General features: G+C 55.7%; 1 protein-coding gene across 2 annotated transcripts in view; it reads left to right on the top strand.

Annotated features, from left to right (window-relative positions):
• Positions 1 to 12,497, top strand: part of IDH3A (isocitrate dehydrogenase (NAD(+)) 3 catalytic subunit alpha) — a 29,517-nt gene extending 17,020 nt beyond the window's left edge. For both annotated transcript variants that reach the window (XM_075576087.1, XM_075576088.1), the window contains 2 exons: positions 10,653 to 10,805; positions 11,117 to 12,497. In XM_075576087.1, coding sequence (XP_075432202.1) covers positions 10,653 to 10,805; positions 11,117 to 11,200 — 237 coding nt within the window. In that variant the 3' untranslated portion in view covers positions 11,201 to 12,497. The remainder of the gene's footprint in view (positions 1 to 10,652; positions 10,806 to 11,116) is intronic.
• Positions 12,498 to 12,563: the final 66 nt, after the last annotated feature.

Below are 12,563 nucleotides of genomic sequence, written 5' to 3'. Positions count from 1 at the left end.
ATAGCCAGGTGCTCGCTGCTGTGACATAGCCAGGTGCTCGCTGCTGTGACATAGCCAGGTGCTCGCTGCATTGACATAGCCAGGTGCTCGCCGCTGTGACATAGCCAGGTGCTCGCCGCTGTGACATAGCCAGGTGCTCGCTGCATTGACATAGCCAGGTGCTCGCTGCTGTGACATAGCCAGGTGCTCGCCGCTGTGACATGGCCAGGTGCTCGCTGCATTGACATAGCCAGGTGCTCGCCGCTGTGACATAGCCAGGTGCTCGCCGCTGTGACATAGCCAGGTGCTCGCTGCATTGACATAGCCAGGTGCTCGCCGCTGTGACATAGCCAGGTGCTCGCCGCTGTGACATAGCCAGGTGCTCGCCGCTGTGACATAGCCAGGTGCTCGCTGCTGTGACATAGCCAGGTGCTCGCCGCTGTGACATAGCCAGGTGCTCGCTGCTGTGACATAGCCAGGTGCTCGCTGCTGTGACATAGCCAGGTGCTCGCTGCTGTGACATAGCCAGGTGCTCGCTGTGACATAGCCAGGTGCTCGCTGCTGTGACATAGCCAGGTGCTCGCTGCATTGACATAGCCAGGTGCTCGCCGCTGTGACATAGCCAGGTGCTCGCCGCTGTGACATAGCCAGGTGCTCGCTGCATTGACATAGCCAGGTGCTCGCCGCTGTGACATAGCCAGGTGCTCGCCGCTGTGACATAGCCAGGTGCTCGCCGCTGTGACATAGCCAGGTGCTCGCCGCTGTGACATAGCCAGGTGCTCGCCGCTGTGACATAGCCAGGTGCTCGCTGCTGTGACATAGCCAGGTGCTCGCTGCTGTGACATAGCCAGGTGCTCGCCGCTGTGACATGGCCAGGTGCTCGCTGCATTGACATAGCCAGGTGCTCGCCGCTGTGACATAGCCAGGTGCTCGCCGCTGTGACATAGCCAGGTGCTCGCCGCTGTGACATAGCCAGGTGCTCGCCGCTGTGACATAGCCAGGTGCTCGCCGCTGTGACATAGCCAGGTGCTCGCCGCTGTGACATAGCCAGGTGCTCGCTGCTGTGACATAGCCAGGTGCTCGCCGCTGTGACATGGCCAGGTGCTCGCTGCATTGACATAGCCAGGTGCTCGCCGCTGTGACATAGCCAGGTGCTCGCCGCTGTGACATAGCCAGGTGCTCGCTGCTGTGACATAGCCAGGTGCTCGCTGCGGTGACATAGCCAGGTGCTCGCTGCGGTGACATAGCCAGGTGCTCGCTGCTGTGACATAGCCATGTGCTCGCTGCTGTGACATAGCCAGGTGCTCGCTGCGGTGACATAGCCAGGTGCTCGCTGCTGTGACATAGCCAGGTGCTCGCTGCTGTGACATAGCCAGGTGCTCGCTGCGGTGACATAGCCAGGTGCTCGCTGCGGTGACATAGCCAGGTGCTCGCTGCTGTGACATAGCCATGTGCTCGCTGCTGTGACATAGCCAGGTGCTCGCTGCTGTGACATAGCCAGGTGCTCGCTGCTGCGACATAGCCAGGTGCTCGCTGCTGTGACATAGCCAGGTGCTCGCTGCTGTGACATAGCCAGGTGCTCGCTGCTGTGACATAGCCAGGTGCTCGCCGCTGTGACATAGCCAGGTGCTCGCCGCTGTGACATGGCCAGGTGCTCGCCGCTGTGACATAGCCAGGTGCTCGCCGCTGTGACATAGCCAGGTGCTCGCTGCTGTGACATAGCCAGGTGCTCGCTGCTGTGACATAGCCAGGTGCTCGCTGCTGTGACATAGCCAGGTGCTCGCTGTGACATAGCCAGGTGCTCGCTGCTGTGACATAGCCAGGTGCTCGCTGCTGTGACATAGCCAGGTGCTCGCTGCATTGACATAGCCAGGTGCTCGCCGCTGTGACATAGCCAGGTGCTCGCCGCTGTGACATAGCCAGGTGCTCGCTGCATTGACATAGCCAGGTGCTCGCTGCTGTGACATAGCCAGGTGCTCGCCGCTGTGACATGGCCAGGTGCTCGCTGCATTGACATAGCCAGGTGCTCGCCGCTGTGACATAGCCAGGTGCTCGCCGCTGTGACATAGCCAGGTGCTCGCCGCTGTGACATAGCCAGGTGCTCGCCGCTGTGACATAGCCAGGTGCTCGCCGCTGTGACATAGCCAGGTGCTCGCTGCTGTGACATAGCCAGGTGCTCGCCGCTGTGACATAGCCAGGTGCTCGCCGCTGTGACATAGCCAGGTGCTCGCTGCTGTGACATAGCCAGGTGCTCGCTGCTGTGACATAGCCAGGTGCTCGCTGTGACATAGCCAGGTGCTCGCTGCTGTGACATAGCCAGGTGCTCGCTGCATTGACATAGCCAGGTGCTCGCCGCTGTGACATAGCCAGGTGCTCGCCGCTGTGACATAGCCAGGTGCTCGCTGCATTGACATAGCCAGGTGCTCGCCGCTGTGACATAGCCAGGTGCTCGCCGCTGTGACATAGCCAGGTGCTCGCCGCTGTGACATAGCCAGGTGCTCGCCGCTGTGACATAGCCAGGTGCTCGACGCTGTGACATAGCCAGGTGCTCGCTGCTGTGACATAGCCAGGTGCTCGCTGCTGTGACATAGCCAGGTGCTCGCCGCTGTGACATGGCCAGGTGCTCGCTGCATTGACATAGCCAGGTGCTCGCCGCTGTGACATAGCCAGGTGCTCGCCGCTGTGACATAGCCAGGTGCTCGCCGCTGTGACATAGCCAGGTGCTCGCCGCTGTGACATAGCCAGGTGCTCGCCGCTGTGACATAGCCAGGTGCTCGCCGCTGTGACATAGCCAGGTGCTCGCTGCTGTGACATAGCCAGGTGCTCGCCGCTGTGACATGGCCAGGTGCTCGCTGCATTGACATAGCCAGGTGCTCGCCGCTGTGACATAGCCAGGTGCTCGCCGCTGTGACATAGCCAGGTGCTCGCCGCTGTGACATAGCCAGGTGCTCGCCGCTGTGACATAGCCAGGTGCTCGCCGCTGTGACATAGCCAGGTGCTCGCCGCTGTGACATAGCCAGGTGCTCGCCGCTGTGACATAGCCAGGTGCTCGCCGCTGTGACATAGCCAGGTGCTCGCTGCTGTGACATAGCCAGGTGCTCGCCGCTGTGACATGGCCAGGTGCTCGCTGCATTGACATAGCCAGGTGCTCGCCGCTGTGACATAGCCAGGTGCTCGCCGCTGTGACATAGCCAGGTGCTCGCCGCTGTGACATAGCCAGGTGCTCGCTGCTGTGACATAGCCAGGTGCTCGCCGCTGTGACATAGCCAGGTGCTCGCTGCTGTGACATAGCCAGGTGCTCGCTGCTGTGACATAGCCAGGTGCTCGCTGCTGTGACATAGCCAGGTGCTCGCTGTGACATAGCCAGGTGCTCGCTGCTGTGACATAGCCAGGTGCTCGCTGCATTGACATAGCCAGGTGCTCGCCGCTGTGACATAGCCAGGTGCTCGCCGCTGTGACATAGCCAGGTGCTCGCTGCATTGACATAGCCAGGTGCTCGCCGCTGTGACATAGCCAGGTGCTCGCCGCTGTGACATAGCCAGGTGCTCGCCGCTGTGACATAGCCAGGTGCTCGCCGCTGTGACATAGCCAGGTGCTCGACGCTGTGACATAGCCAGGTGCTCGCTGCTGTGACATAGCCAGGTGCTCGCTGCTGTGACATAGCCAGGTGCTCGCTGCTGTGACATAGCCAGGTGCTCGCCGCTGTGACATGGCCAGGTGCTCGCTGCATTGACATAGCCAGGTGCTCGCCGCTGTGACATAGCCAGGTGCTCGCCGCTGTGACATAGCCAGGTGCTCGCCGCTGTGACATAGCCAGGTGCTCGCCGCTGTGACATAGCCAGGTGCTCGCCGCTGTGACATAGCCAGGTGCTCGCCGCTGTGACATAGCCAGGTGCTCGCTGCTGTGACATAGCCAGGTGCTCGCCGCTGTGACATGGCCAGGTGCTCGCTGCATTGACATAGCCAGGTGCTCGCCGCTGTGACATAGCCAGGTGCTCGCCGCTGTGACATAGCCAGGTGCTCGCCGCTGTGACATAGCCAGGTGCTCGCCGCTGTGACATAGCCAGGTGCTCGCCGCTGTGACATAGCCAGGTGTTCGCCGCTGTGACATAGCCAGGTGCTCGCCGCTGTGACATAGCCAGGTGCTCGCCGCTGTGACATAGCCAGGTGCTCGCCGCTCTGACATAGCCAGGTGCTCGCCGCTGTGACATAGCCAGGTGCTCGCCGCTGTGACATAGCCAGGTGCTCGCCGCTGTGACATAGCCAGGTGCTCGCCGCTGTGACATAGCCAGGTGTTCGCCGCTGTGACATAGCCAGGTGCTCGCCGCTGTGACATAGCCAGGTGCTCGCCGCTGTGACATAGCCAGGTGCTCGCCGCTCTGACATAGCCAGGTGCTCGCCGCTGTGACATAGCCAGGTGCTCGCCGCTGTGACATAGCCAGGTGCTCGCCGCTGTGACATAGCCAGGTGCTCGCCGCTGTGACATAGCCAGGTGCTCGCCGCTGTGACATGGCCAGGTGCTCGCCGCTGTGACATAGCCAGGTGCTCGCCGCTGTGACATGGCCAGGTGCTCGCCGCTGTGACATGGCCAGGTGCTCGCCGCTGTGACATGGCCAGGTGCTCGCCGCTGTGACATGGCCAGGTGCTCGCCGCTGTGACATGGCCAGGTGCTCGCCGCTGTGACATGGCCAGGTGCTCGCCGCTGTGACATGGCCAGGTGCTCGCCGCTGTGACATGGCCAGGTGCTCGCCGCTGTGACTTGGCCAGGTGCTCGCCGCTGTGACTTGGCCAGGTGCTCGCCGCTGTGACATGGCCAGGTGCTCGCCGCTGTGACATGGCCAGGTGCTCGCCGCTGTGACATAGCCAGGTGCTCGCCGCTGTGACATAGCCAGGTGCTCGCCGCTGTGACATAGCCAGGTGCTCGCCGCTGTGACATAGCCAGGTGCTCGCCGCTGTGACATAGCCAGGTGCTCGCCGCTGTGACATACACTACCGACACACTTTATTGAAGTGTGGTCGGTACCGCAAGCCGGGAAATCTCCCGGCTTGCTAGTGGCCGGCGCGGTCACGCTTCATCGGGAGCGTGCGCCCCCTGCACGCGTGTCCAGGGGCTCCCCGAGGGAGCCCTGGTGTCCCGCGATCGCGGGACAGCGGCAGGGGGTTCCGGGGGACCCGGCGGACCCGGCAGCGGTAGGGAGAGCGCCCCGATCGGAGGGCGCTCTTCCGCTGCTTCGGCGCGCGCCCGTCACACTCGGGCGCGCGCCAGGCTACTGCTGCGGCACAGAACGGGCAAATGCTCGAATAAACTGTGCCGCAGCAGTAGCCAGGTGCTCGCCGCTGTGACATAGCCAGGTGCTCGCCGCTGTGACATAGCCAGGTGCTCGCCGCTGTGACATAGCCAGGTGCTCGCCGCTGTGACATGGCCAGGTGCTCGCCGCTGTGACATGGCCAGGTGCTCGCCGCTGTGACATGGCCAGGTGCTCGCCGCTGTGACATGGCCAGGTGCTCGCCGCTGTGACATGGCAAGGTGCTCGCCGCTGTGACATGGCCAGGTGCTCGCCGCTGTGACATGGCCAGGTGCTCGCCGCTGTGACATGGCCAGGTGCTCGCCGCTGTGACATGGCCAGGTGCTCGCCGCTGTGACATGGCCAGGTGCTCGCCGCTGTGACATGGCCAGGTGCTCGCCGCTGTGACATAGCCAGGTGCTCGCCGCTGTGACTTGGCCAGGTGCTCGCCGCTGTGACATGGCCAGGTGCTCGCCGCTGTGACATGGCCAGGTGCTCGCCGCTGTGACATGGCAAGGTGCTCGCCGCTGTGACATGGCCAGGTGCTCGCCGCTGTGACATGGCCAGGTGCTCGCCGCTGTGACATGGCCAGGTGCTCGCCGCTGTGACATGGCCAGGTGCTCGCCGCTGTGACATGGCCAGGTGCTCGCCGCTGTGACATGGCCAGGTGCTCGCCGCTGTGACATGGCCAGGTGCTCGCCGCTGTGACATGGCCAGGTGCTCGCCGCTGTGACATGGCCAGGTGCTCGCCGCTGTGACATGGCCAGGTGCTCGCCGCTGTGACATGGCCAGGTGCTCGCCGCTGTGACATGGCCAGGTGCTCGCCGCTGTGACTTGGCCAGGTGCTCGCCGCTGTGACTTGGCCAGGTGCTCGCCGCTGTGACATGGCCAGGTGCTCGCCGCTGTGACATGGCCAGGTGCTCGCCGCTGTGACATGGCCAGGTGCTCGCCGCTGTGACATGGCAAGGTGCTCGCCGCTGTGACATGGCCAGGTGCTCGCCGCTGTGACATGGCCAGGTGCTCGCCGCTGTGACATGGCCAGGTGCTCGCCGCTGTGACATGGCCAGGTGCTCGCCGCTGTGACATGGCCAGGTGCTCGCCGCTGTGACATGGCCAGGTGCTCGCCGCTGTGACATGGCCAGGTGCTCGCCGCTGTGACATGGCCAGGTGCTCGCCGCTGTGACATGGCCAGGTGCTCGCCGCTGTGACATGGCCAGGTGCTCGCCGCTGTGACATGGCCAGGTGCTCGCCGCTGTGACATGGCCAGGTGCTCGCCGCTGTGACATAGCCAGGTGCTCGCCGCTGTGACTTGGCCAGGTGCTCGCCGCTGTGACATAGCCAGGTGCTCGCCGCGGTGACATAGCCAGGTGCTCGCCGCGGTGACATAGCCAGGTGCTCGCCGCTGTGACATAGCCAGGTGCTCGCCGCTGTGACATAGCCAGGTGCTCGCCGCTGTGACTTGGCCAGGTGCTCGCCGCTGTGACTTGGCCAGGTGCTCGCCGCTGTGACATAGCCAGGTGCTCGCCGCTGTGACATAGCCAGGTGCTCGCCGCTGTGACTTGGCCAGGTGCTCGCCGCTGTGACATAGCCAGGTGCTCGCCGCGGTGACATAGCCAGGTGCTCGCCGCTGTGACATAGCCAGGTGCTCGCCGCTGTGACATAGCCAGGTGGTTTAGATTTAATGGCTGAAAATAATCCTTTAGATCCATCAATATTGAGGCAGGTAACAGTTCCAATCATCGTTTATTGTATTACATATTACAGGCTGTATACGGGCACAGAGACAGAAAGCATATTGCAGGCTGTATACAGGCACAGAGACAGAAAGCATATTACAGGCTGTATACAGGCACAGACACAGAAAGCCTATCACAGGCTGTATACGGGTACAGAGACAGAAAGCATATTACAGGCTGTATACGGGTACAGAGACAGAAAGCATATTACAGGCTGTATACGGGCACAGACACAGAAAGCCTATTACAGGCTGTATACGGGCACAGAGACAGAAAGCCTATTACAGGCTGTATACAGGCACAGAGACAGAAAGCATATTACAGGCTGTATACGGGCACAGAGACAGAAAGCATATTACAGGCACAGAGACAGAAATCATATTACAGGCTGTATACGGGCACAGACACAGAAAGCATATTACAGGCTGTATACAGGCACAGAGACAGAAAGCATATTACAGGCTATATACAGGGTCAGAGACAGAAAGCATATTACAGGCTGTATACGGGCTCAGAGACAGAAAGGATATTACAGGCTGTATACAGGCACAGAGACAGAAAGCATATTACAGGCTGTATACAGGCAGAGACAGAAAGCATATTACAGGCTGTATACTGGCACAGAGACAGAAAGCATATTACAGGCTGTATACGGGCACAGACACAGAAAGCATATTACAGGCTGTATACAGGCACAGACACAGAAAGCATATTACAGACTGTATACGGGCACAGAGACAGAAAGCATATTACAGACTGTATACAGGCACAGAGACAGAAAGCATATTACAGGCTGTATACAGGGTCAGAGACAGAAAGCATATTACAGGCTGTATACAGGCACAGAGACAGAAAGCATATTACAGGCTGTATACGGACACAGAGACAGAAAGCATATTACAGGCTGTACTGTATACAGGCACATACACAGAAAGCATATTACAGACTGTATACAGGCACAGAGACAGAAAGCCTATTACAGGCTGTATACGGGCACAGAGACAGAAAGCATATTACAGGCTGTATACAGGCACAGACACAGAAAGCATATTACAGGCTGTATACGGGCCCAGAGACAGAAAGCATATTACAGGCTGTATACAGGCACAGACACAGAAAGCATATTACAGGCAGTATACAGGCACAGAGACAGAAAGCATATTACAGGCTGTATACGGACACAGAGACAGAAAGGATATTACAGGCTGTATACGGACACAGAGACAGAAAGCATATTACAGGCTGTATACAGGGTCAGAGACAGAAAGCATATTACAGGCTGTATACGGGCTCAGAGACAGAAAGGATATTACAGGCTGTATACAGGCACAGAGACAGAAAGCATATTACAGACTGTATACGGGTACAGAGACAGAAAGCATATTACAGGCTGTATACTGGCACAGAGACAGAAAGCATATTACAGGCTGTATACAGGCACAGACACAGAAAGCATATTACAGGCTGTATACAGGCACAGACACAGAAAGCATATTACAGGCTGTATACAGGCACAGACACAGAAAGCATATTACAGACTGTATTCGGGCACAGAGACAGAAAGCATATTACAGGCACAGAGACAGAAAGCATATTACAGGCTGTATACGGACACAGAGACAGAAAGCATATTACAGGCTGTATACAGGCACATACACAGAAAGCATATTACAGACTGTATACAGGCACAGAGACAGAAAGCATATTACAGGCTGTATACGGACACAGAGACAGAAAGCATATTACAGGCTGTATACGGGCACAGAGACAGAAAGCATATTACAGGCTGTATACAGGGTCAGAGACAGAAAGCATATTACAGGCTGTATACAGGGTCAGAGACAGAAAGCATATTACAGGCTGTATACAGGCACAGACACAGAAAGCATATTACAGACTGTATACAGGCACAGACACAGAAAGCATATTACAGGCTGTATACAGGCACAGAGACAGAAAGCATATTACAGGCTGTATACAGGGTCAGAGACAGAAAGCATATTACAGGCTGTATACAGGAACAGAGACAGAAAGCATATTACAGGCTGTATACAGGCACAGAGACAGAAAGCATATTACAGGCTGTATACGGGCACAGAGACAGAAAGCATATTACAGGCAGTATACGGGCACAGAGACAGAAAGCATATTACAGGCTGTATACAGGCACAGAGACAGAAAGCATATTACAGGCTGTATACAGGCACAGACACAGAAAGCATATTACAGACTGTATACAGGCACAGAGACAGAAAGCATATTACAGGCTGTATACAGGCATACCCCGGTTTAAGGACACTCACTTTAAGTACACTCGCGAGTAAGTACATATCGCTCAATAGGAAAACGGCAGCTCACGCATGCGCCTGTCAGCACGTCCTGAACAGCAATACCGGCTTCCTACCTGTACCGAAGCTGTGCGCAAGCGGGGAGACTATAGAGCCTGTTTCACATGTGTTATTTACATCAGTTATGCACGTATATGACGTTTGCAGTACAGTACATGCATCGATAAGTGGGGAAAAAGGTAGTGATTCCCTTTAAGTACATTTTCGCTTTACATACATGCTCCGGTCCCATTGCGTATGTTAATGCGGAGTATGCCTGTACAGGCACAGAGACAGAAAGCATATTACAGGCTGTATACGGGCACAGAGACAGAAAGCATATTACAGACTGTATACGGGCACAGAGACAGAAAGCATATTACAGGCTGTATACGGGCACAGAGACAGAAAGCATATTACAGGCTGTATACGGGCACAGACACAGAACTCATATTACAGGCTGTATACAGGCACAGAGACAGAAAGCATATTACAGGCTGTATACGGGCACAGAGACAGAAAGCATATTACAGGCTGTATACGGGCACTGAGACTTAAAGCATATTACAGGCTGTATACAGGCACAGAGACAGAAAGCATATTACAGGCTGTATACAGGCACAGACACAGAAAGCCTATTACAGGCTGTATACGGGTACAGAGACAGAAAGCATATTACAGGCTGTATACGGGCACAGACACAGAAAGCCTATTACAGGCTGTATACGGGTACAGAGACAGAAAGCCTATTACAGGCTGTATAGAGGCACAGAGACAGAAAGCATATTACAGGCAGTATACAGGCACAGAAACAGAAAGCATATTACAGGCTGTATACAGGCACAGAGACAGAAAGGATATTACAGGCTGTATACGGGCACAGAGACAGAAAGCATATTACAGGCTGTATACGGGCTCAGACTGGAGAAGGATCCACATGATGGTATTTCCTAGTTCTGTTCTCTATATGTCCAGGCACAAGCTGTATACCCTTTTTCTTGTATCCAGCTATACGTGGCAGTGACCCCTTTTTCTCTGTATCAGCCAAATGATACATAGCAATTAATATTAAGCCAGCAAGAAAACATGTTTCATATTTACCAGTTAAGGAAGCTAGTCAGACAAAATGGAAGCTAGTCAGTCAGAATGGAAGCTAGTCAGACAAAATGGAAGCTAGTCAGACAGAATGGGAGCTAGTCAGACAGAATGGGAGCTAGTCAGACAGAATGGATTCTTGAATCACAAGACATTTCCTCAGTGGGGCTGTCTGTCGTGCATAGTTTGGTCAGCGCCGGTGGGTCTGACTGCTGTTGCGTTGCATGTAGGTTCACGGCACGGCCCCGGATATCGCGGGGAAGGACTTGGCTAACCCCACCGCGTTACTCCTGAGCGCCGTCTTGATGCTCCGTCACATGGGGTTGCACGACCACGGACGCAAGATAGAGACCTCCTGCTTCGAGACCATCAAAAACGGCAAGGTGAGGAGGTGGCCCGGCACCGCGGCAAAACCGCACCAACAGGAGCTTTTTTTCTGGGAATTGTAGGGCTGTGCTGTTAGTTGCCACTTTTATAGTTAATATTAAGCACAGAAAGTGTGTTTTGGATGGGTTGTACTTTTTAGTGCAACATTTAGTTAAAAAAAATTATATATACATACATTCATTTTTACAAGTACAATGTTAAAACGGTTCTTATACTGGACACATGCTAAAATCTCTCTCCTCCTCGCCCCCCCTCTCTCTCCCACCCCTCTTCTTCTCCCCTCTCCCCTCCCCCCCCCCCCTCCCAGGCTCTCACTAAAGACTTGGGAGGAAACTCCAAGTGTTCTGACTTCACCGAGGAGATTTGCCGCAGGATAAGAGACAGCGACTAGCTCCGCCCACCGCTCCCCGCAGTAAAGCTGCCATCGCACGCATCACATCCTGCCGTTTCTGTTCATACGGCGCCACTTAACCCCTCGTTGTACAGCTCTGGCAGCGTGGGGGTTAAACAGTCAGCAACGTGTTCTTATGCCGTGACAGGTTAAAGTCAATGGTTTAAAAATGGAAGACTACAGTCAAAGCAACGTGAGGGGGGGACCGGGGGCGGGAGGGAGGGGGTACATACCTAGTGTAAATCAGCAAGCCCTGTTTATTTATTCATCCTGTATTTTTACTCCTTGTTGGTTATTTTTCTGGTAGCCTCAATATTGAATATTTGGCCCGAGAGAGGTGATTTGCCACATAAATATATTCCCCAATTATTTCTAGGACCTGTAGCGACGTTCGTTTCTTAGCGCCTGTAGCCGGCAGTTACTCGTACGCTGTCCTGGAATATCCAGTGGAATAGAATAACTCCTACTGCCCCATATAACCCCTCCATATACCTCCTCCTACTGCCCCATATAACCCCTCCATATACCTCCTCCTACTGCCCCATATAACCCCTCCATATACCTCCTCCTACTGCCCCATATAACCCCTCCATATACCTCCTCCTACTGCCCCATATAACCCCTCCATATACCTCCTACTGCCCCATATAACCCCTCCATATACCTCCTCCTACTGCCCCATATAACCCCTCCCTATACCTACTATTACCCCATATAACCTCTCCCTATACCTACTATTACTCCATATAACCACACCATATACCTCCTCCTATTACCCCATATATCCGCTCCCAATAACTCCTATTACCCCATATAACCTCTCCCTATAACTCCTCCCATTACCCCATATAACCGCTCCCTATAACTCTTCCCATTACCCCATATAACCTCTTGCAAGATCACAAGTGGATACTGACACAAAATGTTTCTGAGACTACACGGCAAACCGACTGTAACGGAACAGAAAATGTGTTCTCATTCGGTCCAAGCGTGCTTTGAACTGTGGTCTTCCCCTGAGCGGTTCAGCGCCCGAGCGCCCGGCGAGGCATTGCGGAGCACATAACGCGCGGCGGAGGAATACGGGTCACCGGCAGGTCTCGCTGCTGCTGCGGAGTTAAAGCACAGTCCAAACTGACACCCACCTGCTTCCTGAATGTCTTGTTCAAGCCTTACTTTTCGTTCCCAGTACTCGGACGCTCTATTTATTATAAATCCGTGGGTGGGGTCCCTGTGGCTTATTGTCGTGTTTTGTATATCTGTTCTATCTGCATTTTCAGTGAAGTCTTTCAACGAGGTTCCTGAGCGTGGCGGCCTTTTTTTTGGCAAAGTAGTTGTTTTAATCTACGCCGCCTTTGATTACCTT

The sequence above is a fragment of the Ascaphus truei genome, chromosome 18, assembly GCF_040206685.1.
Source record: "Ascaphus truei isolate aAscTru1 chromosome 18, aAscTru1.hap1, whole genome shotgun sequence".
Taxonomy (NCBI): Eukaryota; Metazoa; Chordata; class Amphibia; order Anura; family Ascaphidae; genus Ascaphus; species Ascaphus truei.
This window is presented reverse-complemented; position numbering and strand designations above follow the sequence as displayed.